The sequence below is a fragment of the Ascaphus truei genome, unplaced genomic scaffold (genome assembly GCF_040206685.1).
Source record: "Ascaphus truei isolate aAscTru1 unplaced genomic scaffold, aAscTru1.hap1 HAP1_SCAFFOLD_418, whole genome shotgun sequence".
NCBI lineage: Eukaryota > Metazoa > Chordata > Amphibia > Anura > Ascaphidae > Ascaphus > Ascaphus truei.
The window spans coordinates 87,182-108,260 of record NW_027456749.1 but is presented as its reverse complement, the minus strand read 5'-3'; the positions used below and the strand labels follow the sequence as shown (position 1 = coordinate 108,260).

Sequence of the window (21,079 nt, the reverse complement as noted above, 5' to 3'; positions counted from 1 at the left end):
TAAAACTCTCCAAAAAAGCTACTTTTTATGAAATTCGCCAATTTGAAAATTCGATGCTCTCTGCATGAGGCCCTTTATCCTATATCTATACTTACTTATTGATCCAAAGGAAGGCAAACAAAAAACCCCATTAAGGGGAAAAATTAATTCCTTCATAGTTACATGGTAGATGAGGTTGAAAAAAGACGTAGGTCCATCGAGTACAACCTATGCTAAATTTAGACAACAGATACTTTATCCTATATCTATACTTACTTATTGATCCAGAGGAAGGTAAACAAAATTCCCCATTAAGGGGAAAAATTAATTCCTTCCTGACTCCAAGAATTGGCAATCGGATTACTCCCTGGATCAACATCCTTCCCATGTATACTTATTTGGTATATCCCTGTATACCTTCCCCATCTAAAAAGATGTCCAACCTTTATTTGAACAAATCTATTGTATCTGCCATCACAGTCTCCATGGGTAATGAATCCCACATTGTAACTGCCCTTACTGTAAAGAACCCTTTCCTTTGTTGCTGGTGAAATCTCCTTTCCTCCAACCTTAAGGGATGGCCCGAGTCCTTTGTACTGCCCGTGGGATGAATAGTTCTTTTGAAAGCTCCTTGTATTGTCCCTGAATATATTTGTATATAGTTATCATATCCCCTCTTAGACGCCTCTTTTCTAATGTAAATAAATCTAATTTAGCTAGCCTCTCCTTATAAGTTAGAATGTCCATCCCCTTTATTGATTTAGTGGCTCTTCTCTGCACTCTCTCTAGTTCCATAATGTCTTTTCTTAGGATTGGTGCCCAAAATTGTACTCCATATTCAAGGTGTGGTCTTACTAGTGCTTTGTAAAGGGGCATAATTATGTTTACTTCCCTTCCATCCTTTGCCCGTTTGATGCAAGATAAGATCTTGTTTGCCTTTGCAGCTACTGCATGACATTGGGCACTATTGCTAAGCCTGCTTTCTACAAGCACTCCTAAATCCTTCTCCATCATAGGTAACATAGAGTAACATAGGTATCCAATACTGAGGCTTGAAATCGGAACCGCAAGGTCAATTGAATCAAAGGGTTGCGGTTTCAGTCTCAAGTGGGTACCGGTTACAATGTATCCAGTCCCGGTTAGTAGCGTAACTTGAAAGGCGGCGGGCAATTGGCGTGGGAACGCGGTTAACCGCAAGTCAATTGACGTGAGAAGCCCATAGCCCAGCATTGCCGACTCAAGGAGAAGCCCTAACTCGGGAACGGAACGGGCTAGCCACCTGAAATTTGGTGTGCAGCCCCAGAGTAACACCCCAAGCACAGACATATTAAAATTATAACTTTGGGATAAGTAAAACATATATTTTTAATAAAGTGTATTTTTGGTTGCAGTTTTAAAAGGACAGGCAGGTACATTTTTTCTGTTTGCCTTTGATATTCAACTAGTGACCAAATGCTTTTACATACAAGAGCTGGGGGCTCTTCTTTCTCAAACTTCACAGACCCCCCGTTGAGGCGGCGCCTATGGGTCTAGGGAAGGTTTGCAGTTGAAAGCCTCCAGAGCCGCAAGTGTGAAATAGCCAGGATGGTTGCTCAATGAGAGATTCTTGGCTAGTTCACACCTTGAGGGCAACTCCTAGCCTGGGAGACGCCAGGTAAAAAGGGGGGTACACATTTGGTAAGCAGCCAAGGTGTCAGTTTAGCACAGGCGCTGTCCCAACCGGAAATCCCTATAGTGCCCACTCTGCAAACTGTGGGCAAGTTGGGGATTGGTGAGTGGGAAAAGAAAGAACGCATCCCCCTGCTGGAGCAGGCTGAGGGGGAAGGGGGCGGGGAGGGGGGGTAGGGGGATTAGGGGTGAGCGCACATTCACACAGATTGCTGGTGTGCGCTCGTGCTCCTTCTTTCCCTACCAGGGAAGGGGGGTGAAGGGGGTCCATCGCGGGCTGCACGGGGTGCCCCGGCGGGCCCCGCATGCGGCCCGTTGGCTGTATGCTTTGCAGGCCTGCTCTAGCCCCTTGGGGGATCTGTGACTGGGCCTCCAAGATTTTATCGAAAATATCAAAAGAAGTGGCTGAAATAATGAATATAGAAGGAAGGATACTTTCAGGAATCTCCTCAGACCTCCTCTCTTCTGTGGAGAACTGACGAGACAATGCATCCGCCTAAACGTTTGTGGTACCCGGAATGTACGAGATGGTGAAATTGAATCTGGAGAAGAACAATGCTCAGCGGGCCTGACGAGGACCAAAGCGACGAGCACCCTCAATATGAGAAAGATTTTTATGATCCGTGAGTATCAAAATAGGTTCCTTAGTTCCTTCAAGGAGATGCCTCCATTCTTTTAAGGCCACCTTGATGGCCAACAATTCTCTATTCCCAACGTCGTAGTTTCTCTCGGCTGGGGAGAATTTCTTGGAAAAAAACTCGCAGGGGTGAAGTTTATCTTGCGAAGTGGTTCTTTGAGAGAGCACAGCACCTGCTCCAACGTCGGAGTCGTCGACCTTTAAAGCAAAAGGAAGAGTGGGGTCTGGGTGTCGCAAGATAGGAGCAGAGACCAAGGCTTTTTTAAGAGACTCGAATGCCTGGCTGGCCTCAGGAGTCCAAGAAGACAGATCGCCCCCTTTTTTGGTGAGGGCGGTAATGGGTGCTACAGTGGTGGAGAAATTAGCAATAAACTTCCGATAATAATTGGCGAAGCCGAGGAACCGCTGAATCGCTGAATCGCTTTTAAGGAACTGGGTTGTGGCCATTCCAGGACCGACTTGAGCTTCTCCGGATCCATCGTGAAACATTGCAAAACTGACATAGCAAATGCATTCAATGATTACTTTGTGGGGTGTGCCACTAATTTATTAGCGAAACGCAGACCAAACCACAAACCTGAATCTCATCCTGGGAGTACACACATAGCCCCACCACCTCCCAACACTGCCCACAATTTACAATTTGGCCCAGTATCTGAAGAGGAGATTACACAAGCGCTCCTCAAACTAAAACTAAGCAGCCAATGTGGACCTGACTTACTACAATCTAGGTTCCTAAGACTTGGTGCCCCGGCCATTGCCAAACCAATTGCTTCCATAGTCAACTCTATCCTGTCTGCAGGCCATATCCCTAAGACCTGGAAAACTGCCAGAGTTGTCCCTATCTTCAAAAGTGGGGACAAAAACATTGTCTCAAACTACAGGCCAATCTCCCTTCTCCCAATTCTATCCAAAGTCATGGAAAAATGTGTCCACTCCCAATTAAGCGATTACTATAACAAGACCCAATCTGGCTTTCGTCCCAAACACTCCACCGTAACTACCCTGCGAAAAGTTTGCAATGAAATCCAGTGTGGAATGGAACGGGGACAACTCACTGGTGCAGTATTCCTAGATTTTGCAAAGGCTTTTGATACTGTTGATCATGCTATCCTGCTTAACAAACTTCAGAGCTCTGGAATAGGGAAGCATGCTTTAAACTGGTTTCAGTCCTACCTATCAGGAAGATCCCAACATGTGTCCATCTCAGGCTCTAACTCCAACCCCCTGGATATCACCTGTGGTGTCCCACAAAGCTCTGTTCTGGGGCCCCTACTCTTCTCAGTGTTCATTAATGATCTTCCCACAGCTTGTAAGGAAGCCTCAATACACATGTATGCAGATGACACAATCCGATATGCACACAGCCATAGCCTCTCTGACCTTAAACACATACTTCAGTCTGACTTTTTGAGACTCGAAAACTGGATTTCCCAAAACAAACTGTTTTTAAACACTGACAAGACTGTAACAATGGTATTTGGGACCAAGACTAAATTTTTAAAGCTTCCAGCGACTGAGCTCCTGATTAGAACCAACACTAATACCACCCTAACCCCTGTCACTAGTTTTAAATACCTGGGCTTATGGTTTGACTCCCACTTAACATTCGGGATGCACATTGGTACCCTGACAAGCAAGACCTATGCCAAACTAGGGGTACTTTAGAAGAACAAATCCTCCCTAAGTCTCCTGGTCAGAAAGCGTATCGCACAGCAGATGCTAATGCCAATTATTGACTATGGAGACATAGTATATGGCTCGGCACCTCAAACCCACCTTAGCAAACTTGACACCCTCTACAATTCAATTTGTCGTTTTGTTCTCCAATGCAACTACAACACACATCCCTGCGAAATGCTCAAAGAACTAGATTGGTCGTCACTCGAGTCTAGGCGCAAAGTTCACCTTTCCTGTCTCACCCTCAAATACTTTCTGGGCAAGGTCCCCGCCTATCAGAACAAGCTCCTCATCCCTACCGCCTGCAGCACTTATCATCTGAGATCAGACTCCAAAAGACTGTTCATGGTCCCAAGGCTCAACAAAGTATCCGGACGTTCCTCCTTCTCTTACCGTGCACCCCAAAACTGGAACAACCTACCAGAGACTCTCACATCCACCACCAGTCTAAATTCTTTAAAATCTAAGGCTGTCTCACACTTTAATCTGATCTGTAACTGTTACATACGCTCATAATATACATTTTATTTAACTGTGCATGCAATGTCTTGTATATAATGTATACCGTTCATTTATGTAACTGTATTTGTAACCATGTATTATTTTGTTTTACTCTGTGCCCAGGACATACTTGAAAACGAGAGGTAACTCTCAATGTATTACTTCCTGGTAAAATATTTTATAAATAAATAAATAAGTCTACGAAGTCTGACGACGGAGCCCCGGGCCTGCTCCACTTGCCGGAGCTCTACTACTAAGTGACAGAGGGTCGGTGTGCCCTTTTAGTGGGGGGGGGGTTTACTCCCTCCGTGGAGCCCCCTGCCCCACCCCCCACCCGGGCCGATCCTGTGATCTCTACCGGGCCGGTAGGCCCCTGCAACTTGTTGGGGTCGGTCCCCTTCCCCTGCCCACCGAGCCGATCCTGTTGATTTCTTCCGGGCCGATAGACCCCTGCAACTTGTTGGGGTCGGTCCCCTCCCCCCTCCCTCCACCCCCGGTGTTGAGACGGTGATATATGGACGTTCCTCCTTCTCGTACCGTGCACCCCAAAACTGGAACAACCTGTAGAGTGTAGAGATTCCCTCAGAGGACCATCTGAGAGACATTCTGTGAAGGAGTTTGTATCTTGACTGTGACCAGCTGGAGAAATCTGTCAGAGGGGCTGCTCTGTGTGATCAGCCCTCCGATATCCTGGACGAGAAGCAGACAGGACAAGCCTTTTTGAAGCAGGCCCCTGCACCTAGCGAGGCTAGAGACTACTCCCGAGGCCCCCCGTTGGTATTGTATCTTGTTTTGTCTGCTGGCGTGCCAGAATAAACCCAATTTTATTCAACAACTTTGTCCTGCCTGGTGCTGGTGATCCCGGTGGTTTCGGTGTAAAAGGTCTGGTCTCCCGTGACAGGATGTTTTTAAGTCTAAGTCCAGTTTTCAATGTATTTGGAATGTAGCCCTGAAAATGAACCGAAGCATTATTTTGTTCTACTTAGAAACAGTTTTCATTATAGGAAGGGCTACGGCTGCTAAAAATGAACGTGCGCATCTTTTCATTCAATCCCTGTAACTTAAGGACTTAGAAGAAAACATTGTGTTTAAGGGGAAATACTTATGCACAGTATATGAGCTGGAGATTTCCAGGTCCGTGGTTCCAAGAGACCATTTGGCTACCAAGCTTGGTGCCATCAAGTCTGCTCGGGTCCCGGACATGAAAGCCTCAGAGGTTGCCAAGGTGTGAAAGCCATTTGGGCACCAGAGTTATGCTCAAGTACCCACATCCTGGGATGAATGGCAGTCCTGGACCACCATTTGCCCCAGCGCAGACTGTGAGGAGCCAAACTCAGCGGGTGGCTTCTGACTGACAAGTGGCAGAGGTGCCAAGGTGGCGCATGCCCTTGTCAGAATCTAAATCTGTGCTTGCCTGGCTTAGATAAACTGGCAACACTCTGATTGGCTGGTAAAGATTTCACCCACGCTCGGATTGGCTGGAGTATTTAATGAATTACAGTAAGTTGAAATACTATAAGTAACCCAGCAGCCAATCCGGTCGAGAGATTCTCTGAGATTTTGAGCACAAAGACAGCAGCGGCAAATTCGAAATCACCAAACGATGCTCTGCGAGAAATACCAGCGAACCGGCTTCAGAAATTTCAAGGCGAGAAGTTTTTTAAGTCCCTATTTCGAGACCAAGTTCTGAAAAGAGAACGTAGTGTTCGCGGCTGGGATTGGAAGCCGAAAAGAGTACAAGGACGTTTGGTGCTATCTCCCGGTCAAGGGATTTTGGCATCTCCGGAAGAGATACAGCGGCGGTGTCAGGAACTTCATGCCGATTTCAGTTCCAGGACATTTCGGGCCAAGTCCCACTCAACCTAAAGACTTTGTTTTATGGCCTGTTTAACCTAGGAAAGGCTAGTTTTGCAGCCCAACCCCCCAGTAAGTGTGTTCTCCTCTTGTATTTTGTAATCACGGTGTGTACGTCTGTTACAATGGAATGAATGACCATTTGTTTTACTTCTTGGTTTTGCTCAGTTATATGATCCCGGTATAAAGGTGGAAATGCCTGGTCTCCCGTGACACTTAGATAACCACACTGGCAATCATGGGTTTATTGGCTAGTATTGCTGTTTGTATTGTATTTTAATGTTTATAGGTGTAGAGGAGGTGGGTGCAGGAGGTAGTTGCCCCAGGGTGGGTGGTTAAGCCTCTCAGGTGGGTAGCGGGAGGGGTTAACCCTTTCATTACCTTAGCGGTAGTAATCGCTATGGTAATGAAGGAGTTAACTCCTCTCGCAACCTTCCCGGTAGTACTAACCACCCACCCTTGGGCAACTACCTCTCACTGACGGCTGTGAATAATAATAATAACAGGACCAGCGTCTGCCTCTCACTGACCTCTGTGAATAATAATAATAATAATAAAAACAGGACCAGCGTTGACTTTGACTGCAGCGTTGACATTGTCTGCCTCTCAATGATCGCTATGTAAAATACCAGAACCAGCACCTGCCTCTCATTGACCGCTGAGTATAACAATATGACCTCTTACCTTCGTTCGAGCTGTTGGAGGGCAGCCGGTCAGTTTCCTTCAAGGTGCGGAAGTGGATTCTCTTGCTAGCCTGGCTTTCGCTGTACAGACCGATGGATTGGACCTGGATGATGTAGTCTGTGTCTTCCTCCAGGTCCCACAGAACGCAGGCGTGGTTTGTGGTGTTCACCTCCCGGATGAACCTTTGCATCGGCCCGTCCTGCCTCTGCAGGGAGAAGGTGCGAGGCAGGGTGAGGTACTATAGAGTATGCTGGACAGACTTGGTCACACAGAAATCTTCGTGACACAACAAGGTGACAAACTAAGAAACACTTGTGAGCCTGTCCCTGCAACAACAGGGTGACAGTGACAGACAGATGGAACCTCAAAGATACGGATCCCGTCTCTCCCAACTCTTGTCTCCTGTCACACGCTCCCAGTCCTCTGGTCTCATATTACATGCTCCCTGTCCTGTGGTCCCATATCACACGCCCCCAGTCCTCTGGTCTCATATTACATGCCCTCTTTCCTGTGGTCCCATATCACACGCTCCCAGTCCTCTGGTCTCATATTACATGCTCCCTGTCCTGTGGTCCCATATCACACGCCCCCAGTCCTCTGGTCTCATATTACATGCTCCCTGTCCTGTGGTCCCATATCACATGCCCCCAGTCCTCTGGTCTCATATTACATGCCCTCTTTCCTGTGGTCCCATATCACACGCTCCCTGTCCTGTGGTTCCCTGTCCTGTGGTCCCATGTCACATGCTCCTTGTCCCGTGGTCACATGTCACACGCTCCCTGCCCTCTGGTCACGTGTCACACGCCCCCTGTCCCATTGTCCCATGTCACACGCCCCCTGTCCCGTGGTCCCATGTCACACGCCCCCTGTCCCGTGGTCCCATGTCACATGCCCCCTGTCCTGTGGTCCATTGTCACATGCTCCCTGTCCCATGTCACATGCTCCCTGCCCCATGTCACATGCCCCCATTTCCCGTGGTCCCATGTCACACGTCCCCTGTCCTGTGGCCCCATGTCACATGCTCCCTGTCCTATGTCACATGCTCCCTGCCCCATGTCACACGTTCCCTGGCCCATGGTCCCATGTCACACGTCCCCTGTCCTGTGGTCCCATGTCACACGTCCCCTGTCCTGTGGTCCCATGTTACACGCCCCCTGTCCTGTGGTCCTATGTCACACGCTCCCTGTCTTGTGGTCCTATGTCATGCTCCCAGCCAGGTGGTTCCATGTCCTTGAGCTCAGTGACTGGCCACACTGTACCTGTTGGGATATGGCATACCCAATGATGATATCTCCTTCTGGGACATCCCATGACACTGTGGCAGAGTTGGCCTTCAGTTGGGTCACCGTCACGTTGACTGGAGATGGAGGTCTGTCTGTTGTATGAGAAAAAACATTACAAAGTAGGCATTTTCCTCTACAACTACACATCTCATGTGGTACAGAAGATCTGGGACCTCTAGGACATGTAAGTAATGCATTTGAAACAGATGAGTAATTTTACCTCTAGAGTAAATGTGGTATAGAAGCCTTTACCTCTAGGAATATATTTCACCTAGAATATTTCTGAGTATTATAACACATGTAAAACCATAATACCCTGGCTCACGGGATCCACTTACTTCGAAGACATTTTATACTGTCGAGTAGCAGATAAATCCCCAGCACTGTACACAACTACTGGATTCAAAATAAACAAAAAAAACAATCCAGAAAAATAAATCCATGTCCGATGGCCTGCATCCAAAAAACCCATGTCCGATGTCCACGTCCAATAAATCCATGTCCGATGTCCACGTCCAATAAATCCATGTCCGATGTCCACGTCCAATAAATCCATGTCCGATGTCCACGTCCAATAAATCCATGTCCGATGTCCACGTCCAATAAATCCATGTCCGATGTCCACGTCCAATAAATCCATGTCCGATGTCCACCACCAATAAATCCATGTCCGATGTCCACGTCCAATAAATCCATGTCCGATGTCCACGTCCAATAAATCCATGTCCGATTGCCATGTCCAATAAATCCATGTCCGATGTCCACGTCCAGTAAATCCATGTCCGATTGCCACGTCCAATAAATCCATGTCCGATTGCCACGTCCAATAAATCCATGTCCGATGTCCACGTCCAATAAATCCATGTCCGATTGCCACGTCCAATAAATCCATGTCCGCTGTCCACGTCCAATAAATCCATGTCCGATGTCCACGTCCAATAAATCCATGTCCGATGTCCACGTCCAATAAATCCATGTCCGATGTCCATGTCCAATAAATCCATGTCCGATGTCCATGTCCAATAAATCCATGTCCGATGTCCACGTCCAATAAATCCATGTCCGATGTCCACGTCCAGTAAATCCATGTCCGATTGCCACGTCCAATAAATCCATGTCCGATGTCCACGTCCAATAAATCCATGTCCGATGTCCACGTCCAATAAATCCATGTCTGATGTCCACGTCCAATAAATCCATGTCCGATTGCCATGTCCAATAAATCCATGTCTTATGGCCACGTCCAATAAATCCATGTCCGATGGCCTACATCCAATAAATCCATGTCCGATGGCCACGTCCAATAAATCCATGTCCGATGTCCACGTCCAATAAATCCATGTCCGATGTCCACGTCCAATAAATCCATGTCTTATGGCCACGTCCAATAAATCCATGTCCGATGGCCTACATCCAATAAATCCATGTCCGATGGCCACGTCCAATAAATCCATGTCCGATGGCCACGTCCAATAAATCCATGTCCGATGGCTTACATCCAATAATTCATGTCCGATGGCCACGACCAATAAATCCATGTCCGATGGCCACGTCCAATAAATCCATATCTGATGGCCACGTCCAATAAATCCATGTCCGAAGGCCACGTCCAATAAATCCATGTCCGATGGCCTACATCCAATAAATCATGTCCGATGGCCACGTCCAATAAATCATGTCCAATGGCCACGTCCAATAAATCCATGTCCGATGGCCACATCCAATAAATCCATATCCTATGGCCACGTCCAATAAATCCATATCCGATGGCCTACAGATGCGGCATCTTGTATGTATTAGTTGCCATAGAGCATGTGCTGGTGCACAGTGTGTAAAGCGTTGACCAACCTCGGTGCCATCCATAGCAGGCGGTAATGGCCCTTTGGATTAACACAGCGGGGGTCCCTGCATCTCAATGGGACTCACGCTGGGAGAATTCTACCGGGCTGCACCTGTCTGTAAGAGACGCGCAGTGAGTGAGACTGAATCAGTCACTCTACCTGCGCGCCTCTAACAGGCGACAGTTAGATAATTACGGTAAACTGTCCAGTGATCTTTACAGAAAACCTACCGATATAAATGCTACCCTGCATGCCAACAGTATCCCCACTGCATCGCTTAAACATATGCTGCCATTCTCACAAAAAAATAAGGGCAAACACACAAATACCCAGCAAGCCCTAATAAACCCCCAAAATTACCACATAGTGTCAATTGGAGTGCTACTGGGCGTGGCTAAATGTATACAACAAAAAACAAAGAATCCCAAAGCTACATCCAATATGACAAAAATATACAGTGAAATACCTATATATCTCTTGAAAAAGGGTCATTCAGTTAAACCCTTTGTCCAAAGCATTTTAAGCCTGCCAGCCACTTCAAGGCATGACCAAATATTGCAGGTCCTAACACTAACTGATTAAAATTCTTATTTACCTCTATAGTTAGAAGAAGAATGATTGCATTGGATCTGTCACAACTAGCTGCATGTCAAAGAAAGAACTGCTATCTTGGATAGTGGGGAGGGGCGAGCTAAAACCCTGGGAGGGAGGAGCCACTGACCTCCAAAACAGCTGAGACTAGCTGAACAAAGTTAATAAATACACAGATACCCAGTGAGCTCTAAAAAACACAAAAAATACCTATATACAGTATACCGTGAGTTCGTCGAGGGGTCGCTTCCTGTCATTCAGCAATCAATCATCTCCTGTATCTACGGAGCAAGACCGCTATTGTGGACAACACATCTGGACTGCTGTGGACATACTGGATTGGCGGTGATATTGATTTTCACAAATGCCTACATTTTATTTACTCTTGTGAGCGCGATTCCTCCCCCCCCCCCCTTCCCTCCTTCCCTTTCCTTTTCAATAAATGTTATCTTTTTACGCTATGGGGCGTGCGCTCTCTCGTCTTTTTTTCCACTAGGTTCAAACTGGATGTGGTTCATCCTATTGAGAGCAGCCTTGAAACCCCCCCTCCAACTGGAAACAACTATTCAACACTTTTCTGGACTTTATCTTAAGGATTGGTCCTATACAATTTCCTTTTATTTAGTATTGTATTAGTTATTTGTGTATTGATTGCATCTACTGCTGCGGCAGCCTTTATTCTAACAAATCACCGGTTTATCACCGGCTTGTTCCTGGAATGTGACGCTGTTCACCCGGAGCATGCCGCGTTCATTTTGCGTATTCAGCCACGGGTCATGCCCGACTGACGCGCGGTTGATGCGTTTATTGATAATGGTTCAGGATTTAATAGGCTGCAATGCTTCGCGTGTCCGCCAGATGGCAGAAATTCATGAATTGTAATGCAGTATATACTGTATATATACAGTATATACTGTATAACAACAACCCCTAAAACCCCTAACATACACATACAGTATTGTATATGCACATCAATGATACTATAGGCCGGCGGGGGCGAGATGTGTTTGCAGCAGAGAGAGAACCGCTGCTCTCCCTGCGCAAACATCGGCACGTTATAAATTGTTTAAAATACATTTTTATTCATAGTGTACATGTGCAGGGGGTCTCCGGAGCTGAACCGCATTTGTTTCAGGTCCGGGGACCCCCTGCTTCCCGAGATACAGGCCCCTTTATGAGGTGCCGGTATCCCTCTGCATTTAAAGGTCCCAATCACGTGACCGCGGAATGTAAACAAAGCAGAGGGATACCGGCACCCCCTAAAGGGGCCTGTATCTCGGGGAGCAGGGGGTCCCCGGACCTAAAACTAAAACGTTTCTGCTCCGGAGACCCCCTGCACATGTACAGTATGAATAAAACACCCATATCAATAAACACTCGTTCCTTACCTTTGCGGCTATGTGCTACGGTAACGAAGCAGCATGAATGTATTTTTAATAATATTGTACAGTGAGAAGGGGGTTCCCTGAGCCACAAATCAAAGCTCAGGGGACCCCCTGCTCCTGCACAATATTATTAAAATACAGAAATGCTGCTTCATTGCCATAGCTGATAGCTGCTAAGGCAATGAAGGGGTTAACCCACCGTGCCCGCTTTATTGTGGGTAGCGGGGGTGGGTGAAGCGGGTATTTGGCCCTTGGTGTGAGTTTAGGACTTGCGGGGGGGTTGCGGGTGCACTTAACCCCTTCACGACCGTAGCAGTTAATACCGCTACGGTCATGAAGGGGTTAACCCCTCCCGCTACCCCCCCGCAAGCCCTAAACAACCACCATTGGGGCTAATACCCCCTTCACCTACCCCCGCTACCCACAATAAAAAAATTCACACACAGCAGCCCCACAATAAATAAATAAATCTAAATAAATGAATAAATGAATATAAATAAATATATACGATGACATCCTCCTGATTTGGACCTCTGGCGAACAGGACCTCCTACAGTTCTATTACAACTTCAATACTTTCCACCCGACCATCAACCTCAAACTCACCCATTCCCCGGATGAAGTACATTTTCTAGACACCACCATTACTATAAAGAACAACCAACTACAGACTTCTGTATACCGCAAACCTACAGACAGAGCCAGCTATTTGAGGGACAACAGCTTCCACCCGACACACACCAAACATGCAACCATCTACAGTCAAGCCATACGATACAACCGGATATGCTCCGACACAGCAGACAGAGACCAGCGGATTAAAGCCTTGAGATCAGACTTTATAAACCGTGGATATAACCACAGAATTGTAGACCAGCAAATTCACAAAGCCACCAGAATACCAAGAAGTGATCTCCTTGAATACAGACAGAAGGAGACAAGCGACAGGGTACCTTTGGTGGTCACATATAACCCACACCTAGGAGCCCTATGCAAGATCGCCAGGAAACTACAACCCATCCTCCAGGAAGATACAAGACTGCAATGGGTCTTCCCTGAAGCACCCTTATTATCATACAGACAACCCCATAATCTCAAGAATATTATGGTGAGGAGTAAAGTATTCAGCAGTACAACTGAATGCGGGACAAAACCATGCCAGGACCCAAGATGCAAAACCTGCGCAATGCTCTACACAGCGGACACAATACAAATACCACACAAGAATCGGGAATACAAAATCAGAGGAGGGTTCACCTGTTCCTCCAGCAATGTCGTGTACCTCATCATGTGCATGAAATGCCCAGGGGGCTGCTACTACATAGGTGAGACAGGACAGGGGCTAAACAAGAGAATGAACCTGCATCGCCACAGCATCACATGCGGAACAAGAGACAGTCCTGTTGGCGAACATTTCTCTGACTCTGGCCATAAGATGAACGATCTGAGGGTTGCCATACTCAAAGGTAATCTTAAAACCCCGAAAGAGAGACGGTTGCATGAATACAAATTTATGCAACTGTTCAGGACACTTAGCAGTGGCCTAAACAGAGATCGAAATTTTATGAGTCATTACTGACACTAGCGAACTCTCTTCCCATGAGCGCTAAAGGCCATGTCTGTACATACTGTGCTATATGTATGCACACACAGCTGTCTCTCACACATACTAATACTCCTTATTTTTCCATCCCTATACACCAATAGGGACCACATAGTATCCACACACACTTTTAGTTGTGCTACAAACTCTCATATTTCCACACCCACCCACACCATTTATATCCCCTCTCACTCCACACACACCTTGTGTAGAGCACTGTTTATACTGTGGGCTCTCCATTCATTCTTATTCACACTGATACACATACACACTCTTTCTTCACTTGCTTTCAGTAACCTTTTGACACCTCTAGCCATAAAACACATCCACATCGGGGGAAGGACCAGCACAGATAACATTCCAAGAGACACTGTTTTTAAGTATACCTTTTGCTTGCTTCATTCATTGTAACATCGCCGGAAGAAGAGATCAGTGTATCTCAAAAGCTCGCACAAATAAAAGCATTTCGTTAGCCACAGAACGGTATCATCTATTTATTTTTTGATTATTGAAGCTCAGCTAACACGGTACTGATACCTCTACATGTATATATATATATATATAAAAATAACAACAACCCCTGTAACCCCTAACATAATACACGTATTGTATATGCACATCAATGATACTATAGGCATGAATGTATTTTTAATAATATTGTACAGTGAGCAAGGGGTTCCCTGAGCCACAAATCAAAGCTCAGGGAACCCCCTGCTCCTGCACAATATTATTAAAATACAGAAATGCTGCTTCATTACCATAGCTGATAGCCGCTAAGGCAATGAAGGGTTAAGGCAGAATAGCATGTTTATTGGGGACATTTGCCCCCAATAAACATTGCAATAAACAACATACAGTACACCCCCTGTATCTCCCTGCCTTGAGTGTAATCTGTGTAAAGCCCCCTCTCCCTAATGTGTCTGTTAAATCTCCCTGCCTGTGTTCCTGTGAGTGCAGTTTATGTAAATGTGGGGAGGGGGATCCCGATGTCCATACATTATAATGCAGCGTCTCACTGCCAATGACCCACCCGTAAGGCCTAACCACCCTCACCCACTACCCACAAGGGAGGCCTACCCACATACCGTTACCCCCCCCATCCTGCCCAAGGCCCCTCCGCTGCTGCAAAACAGACACAAAAATTAAAACATCCAAAGTAATGTCCCCTAACCCCTTAATCACCATAGCGGTTATTAACCGCTACAGTCATTAAGGGGTTAACCCACCACTCGGGACGCCTACATACCCTCCCACACTAACCCCCCACCCCGTGAGGCCTAACCACCCTCACCCACTACCCACAAGGGAGGCCTACCCACATACCGTTGGGGAACCCCCTCCCCCCACCCCCAGTACCCACAATAAAAACAATACAGTGACCCACAATAAACATCATTATATTTATTAAATACATTACCCACCCCCTGTGCCCCCCCATAAATACAACATTTATCCTATTACAAACAGGGTTCATAACGCAGCCCCACGCGAGTCCCCGGTGGGCTGGCGGGGCACCTGACAGACCTACAGGGTACCAGCAGCCCTTTTCAAACAGGTTCTGGAGGCCTGCTGGTGGGTCCCGCCAGCACCATGGCCCCCAAGTGGTCTCCTTGGGTCACCGTGGGCCACAATTGGGTCCCCACGGTAGGCCCAAGGATGTCTGGGAGCCCCGGGTCAGACCCACAGGTGTCTGCGGGGCCTCGGGTGGTTCCCTCGGGGGTCTGGGGAACTCACGAGTGCTCACTACCAGTCCGCGGTGACCCCACAGAAGTGGGACCACACAGCTTCATCCCCGCACCTATGGGTCAGCGGTGCCCCCACAGATGTGAGGCCACCGCTTCATCCCCGCAGACTACGGGTCCGCGGTGCCCCCACAGATGTGAGGCCACCGCTTCATCCCCGCATGTGTCACCCGTGGAACCACCAGCCTGATACCCGTGAGATACCTGAGGAGACCCACAGGTGGTCTCCAGAGGTCCCACGCAGAACCACGGAACAAACCCTGAATGTAAAAAAAATAAACCTGGCCTATACATTCAATACATACACCCCCCCCCCCCCCCCCAACACCTACAGTACAATAATGTGCAAAATAGCTATTATCCAGATATGGATAATAGATTAATTGCCCATTATTAAAAACATTAACTAGCATATTCAAATAAATAAAGTACTACTGACCTCATCAATAAGAAGTCTCCGTCGCCAGCAACATCCTTGTCTTGTCCACAAAATACATAGCAAATACAAAGCCAATACATTGCAAGTACATTCAGATATCAATTAACCCCTTAAACACCTTATCGGATAATAACCGCAAAGGTAATTAAGGGGTTAAGCCACACTGGCCCGATACCCACCCTTCACCCATGAATTTTTACAGTGGCTTCATCATGCAACTATATATATATATGTATATATATACACAGATATATATATATATATATATATATATATATATATATATATACACAGTATATACACACACGATGAACCAATATACAAATAAATGTAGAAGGGTTATCAAAACCATACTGTACTACAAATAACACTTCTCCATACAGACACACTACATTAAAATGAATTTCCTTTAATAATCCTAACTGATCTTACAATCTAAATCATCAAATGCCAATGAAAAACCTCACATTCCAATCAATACATTGCATTTACATTGTATATATGATGCATAAAATCTATGCACCATATACATTCTGCAAATGAATGTTAACAATATCATTGCAAGCAAAATACAAATACCTCCAAACAAGTAAACTATTTTAACCAATCAAGTAAACAACAATCAATTAGCATTCATTATTTACATCCCTAAACAATTGACAGTCCATCCCGAACAATTAAACAATTAACTAATTCAAGCCTGGAGCAGAACAATTTAGCATGTGAAAAAAATATAAGTACCAACCAGAATACAAAACGCCTCCATGAGTTTTTACACAGCATTGCAGTATTGCAGACAGCGGGAATAAAATGCTTAAATCACAGCCGCGAAAATAACGCAATTCACCCCGGGCGAAAACGACACAAAACCGCACATAACCGGGATAATCTGAAATTCGCGGAGCTAGCCGAGTTAGCATAAAGTTGGTCGCCTCTGTATGTGTCACTAATCACACATATTCACTGATTGTGTGTTTAAGAATTTAATTTTATATTATCACATAATATTTATAATCACACTTCTCTTTTCACTTCATTTTAATTATATATAATTCACATTGCACTAATTGGCGCTACTTTATATGTTTGTTTCTGTCTACATATATACATATATATATATAAACACACAAAAAAGACAGAAATCCCAAAGAAAGCACTCTGATCACGGAAAAATATGAATATAAGTACAAAAGGGTTTATTAATCATGGACCAAAAAAACACATGAAACATAGTAAAAATGACATACATATAAAAACAATACCAGACGAGGAAAACACAGTCAAGCTCAAATCCCAAAAATATGCTAAATGTACAAAAACCTCTAAAAACGATGCCCAGATGACAAAGAAAAAAGGGCAAAGGAGGATCTAAACAAAGACAGAGGGAATCAAAAGATCCCACTGAATGTGATGACCGGCCGGGGCCAAACAAAACCCCATTAAAGTATATCAAACATCAGCTGGAAATCATTTGTTATAATATAAGCATGTATATGCCAGTATAGCTGTGACCCCTGATTCACCCCATAGAACGGGAGGTTGCGCTTGGAAAGAGTAGTTGCCAAAGCCCGCGAAGGAGGAGAGTGCATTTGGCGGGAGTTTAGCAGCCCTGCGGGGAGGGTCAGGTGAGAGTTTCTAGCCTATGGGAGGAGGAGTTGCCAGAGATATAGGCGGAGGTTGCGCGCACGTGGAGTGAGAGCTTCGTGGAGAGACGAGGAGACGGAGATACTGCACTGGGAGGTTGTACTCCCAGGCGTAAGCCAGGTGCCCCCGGCCCAGTTAGCCCTGAGTCACCGTAGAGACAAGCTGAGCTAGGGACACCCTTAGTAAGGGTTTTGCCCCCAACAAGTAGTATTGTTTGGGACTATTCTGTCTAGAAGGAGATCGGACTCCGACCCCGTAGCGCGGCCAGAGTTCGAGAAGAAGCACCCCGGATCCAGCAAGGGCCAGAGCGTGGTGCCCTCAGAGACTATTTTCGAAGAATCGTAGCAGTTCCGAGCACCGGAATGCTCGGCAGGTATTACATCAAGTGCACCAACTCGACCTTTCAATCACCTGAGACATAGTGGCTGCGCAGTCACCCATACACTTACATACGGTCGGTGGGAACGGGAGAACTGATTAGCGTATCTGGACACGGGGTGGGATCACCCGGTGGCGGGATTGGGAAAGTGTTGTTTGTGTCCGCCGAGGCGCAAGTGTTGTTGGTGCCCGCCGAGGGGCAAGTTACTGTTGGCGTCCGCCGAGGCGCAAGAGTGTTGACGTCCTCCGTGGCGTGTTAAATGATGTGTACTAGCTTATCGGAATGTCATGGCATGTAATGTACCGTAAGGTTAATCTATCAGTAAACGAGATTGGTTTTATGACATGGTCGTGTAAGAGTAATTCTTGTATAGACGTCCTGCGAAGACTAACTCCCCTTTTGGCGGGATCTGTCGCAGGTGGAGGCGCTGCACCGAACCCATTTATATATATATATATATATTGTATGCACCTCAGGCTCTCCGTGGCAGAGGCTCGGGCCCTGTGAGCCAACAGGTAACACAGCACAGAGTAACCGCTTGCCAGTGATAGGAAGCAGGGTTACATTTGGAGGCGTTGCTGAGATTTTAGACCTGGGGTGCCCCTCGAACCTAAATTGTGATCATCATGGGTTTGCCCACCCGTCAAGAGATACGAGATTGGGCCCGTCAAGTACGCACGCCTACTCGTCGCACCGTAGCGCTGGCCCGAGTGCCCATGGCCTTGCCCCTAGACACTTTACAGACGGCCTTGCGACAACTTCCGGGGTTTGCCAAAGCTCGTCTGGTAGATGTAATGATAGATCACGACTCCAAGTGGAATACTTTACATGTAGACTGTCGGCGTAATCTGTTGGCGTGGGAAACTGCCGTTCCACAATCCCTGGTCTTGCCCGATGCACCTCCCGGCGGTAGTCCTTTCGTTTACCCCCTTCGAAACCCCTTCGTATGCCCGTTGGGGGAGGACGACCCCACCCTCCCGTTGATCCACTATGCCGAGAGTGAGGTCGGTAGCTACCGCTCCGTGTCCAGTAACCCAGAATCCAGCGCATCTATGGAAGCGGGAGTGAGTAGTAACCTGCTAAAGAAACTGAGTGACAAAATAGATCTGCTATCTAGCCCCCCCAGTTTGCCGCCGCTAGTCGAAGCGCTTACCTTAGCCACCCACGCTCAGAACTACCGGAAGCTGAAAGCCTTCTCGGGGACCCTCCCGGTGCCTACCGGTGAAGATGGGGTAGAGACGTGGAAGGAGCACACGCGGGGAGTGATGGAAGAGTGGTCATGCACAGATGTAGTAAAACGCCAGCGGCTCAAGGAGTGTCTGCGACCCCCGGCGGCCACGCTGATAGGAATACACCACGAACAGTACCCCGATCTAACCTCCCGCTTGATGATAGAATTCCTTGCCGAAGCCTATAGTGCGAAGGAGGATGACGGGGCCCTGTGGGCCAAGTATTATGCCGTAAACCAGAAGGATGGGGAAGAGCTATCAGCCTACTGCACCGACACACTTTATTCGAGCAAATACCCGGTATGTACCTGGCAGATACCTGGAATGCGCCGCTCCTCACCTCTGACAAGCCTCGTTGCATTTGCCTTCCCAGCCTGGGTTCATGCCTGGCTGATGGGCGGCTGATCTGTTAAATGATAATGATTAGGATTTAATAGGCTGCAATGCTTCGCGTGTCTACCAGATGGCATAAATTCATGAATTGTAATGCAGTATATATATATATACTGTGCAGTATTGCAGCCAGCGGGAATAAAATGCTTCAATCCCTGCCTGAAAATACCTCAATGCACTCGGGCAGAAAACAGTCACAAACCTCAATACACCCGGGTATACCCGAATTCGTGGGACTAGCCGAGCTCGAATAAAGTGTGTCGCCAGTGTATATACACCGTGTGCAAATATCTCTCGGCCCGCTGCTGCATTATAAATATGTACTACCCTCCCAGATGAATGAGTATCTCCGGAAGCAATACCTCCGCGGATCAAGTCCTTCTCACCCAATAGCCACCATGATTCGTGATCACCTCACTCGGGCCCCCCCCCCTTCGTTCATCCAGCTACTGCAACAGGTGAAGGAACACGAAACGCATCTCAGAGACTAAAAGTTAGCGGCTGCGTAAATCCAGAGGAAGTACAGAGAAAAAAGAGGAGCACTCGGACCAGCCTGGTCCCGAGAAATCGCCTTCCGCGGGACGGTCGTCCCCTCCGCCTGATCGCCGGGCCATCCCCAGAGATATGTCCTGTTACAAGTGCGGGAAGAGGGGGCATTTATCCTACGATTGCCGCCTGGGCGCTTCTCGACCCCGGAGCCCTTCACCCCCGAAGTTCTCGTCCCAGACCATGGTATGCGGGGTGTATCCAGCAGATGCCGATACCGACGCCACCCCGTCTGGAGGGGCCGAATCAATAGAAGATAGGAATCGAGTGGGACCGGTAGCGCTGATCCGAGTTTTAGTGGATGGAATCTATTCTTCTGCTCTACTAGACACCGGATCCCAAGTCACCATCATATACCGAGGGTTCTATGATCGTCTAGGCTTGTCCCTTCTTCTATCCACACCTGTCCCTCTCCGGCAGCCTCTGACGCCGGTCCCATGCCACGCCGCGCGCCCCGCAAGGCTCGCGCACCCGCGCAGTCCCCGAGCCCCTGCTGCAGCGTTCCCCACTCTCAGGCCCCCTCGGTATCTGCACCCATGTCCTTACCTCCAGTGGCTGTTCCCTCCGTTCCTTCATTCCCCTCTGCAGGTGCCCCCGCGGCGTGACGCAGCCTGTGCGCGCACACTCTTAGATTACAGAGGGTGCGCGCACACGCTCCTTCTCTAGGGGTTTCCAGTCTCCTGATTCCTCCTCCCATGCCCTGCAGGCGATCTCCTTTAGGGTTTCCCTGTCTCCTCCTCTTCTCCTAACCTATCCCTGGTGTCTCCCACTTCTACCTCTGCTCCTCCTCTCTCTCCTATTGGTGTTCCCTCCTTTATAACCACTGTCTGTCCTTTCTATCATTGCTCTGCATAGCTTCTGTTATCCCTGTGTGTGCAGTCCTATGCTTTGCTCTCTCTGTGTTCCAGTCTGTTCCTGCTCCTGCTTATCTCTGGATTTCCCTGGTTTGACCTCTGCTCATCCTGGACTACTCTGCTCTCTGTTGCCCTTGAACCCTGCTT

At 47.4% G+C, this 21,079-nt stretch overlaps 1 protein-coding gene across 1 annotated transcript in view; it reads right to left on the bottom strand.

The window, feature by feature from the left end:
* LOC142484010 (fibronectin type III domain-containing protein 4-like) overlaps positions 1–21,079 on the bottom strand; it is a 134,470-nt gene that overhangs the window by 38,590 nt on the left and 74,801 nt on the right. The window contains exons 3-4 of the mRNA XM_075583970.1: positions 8,263–8,378; positions 7,004–7,208 (exon numbers count right to left, since the gene is read on the bottom strand). Coding sequence (XP_075440085.1) covers positions 7,004–7,208; positions 8,263–8,378 — 321 coding nt within the window. The remainder of the gene's footprint in view (positions 1–7,003; positions 7,209–8,262; positions 8,379–21,079) is intronic.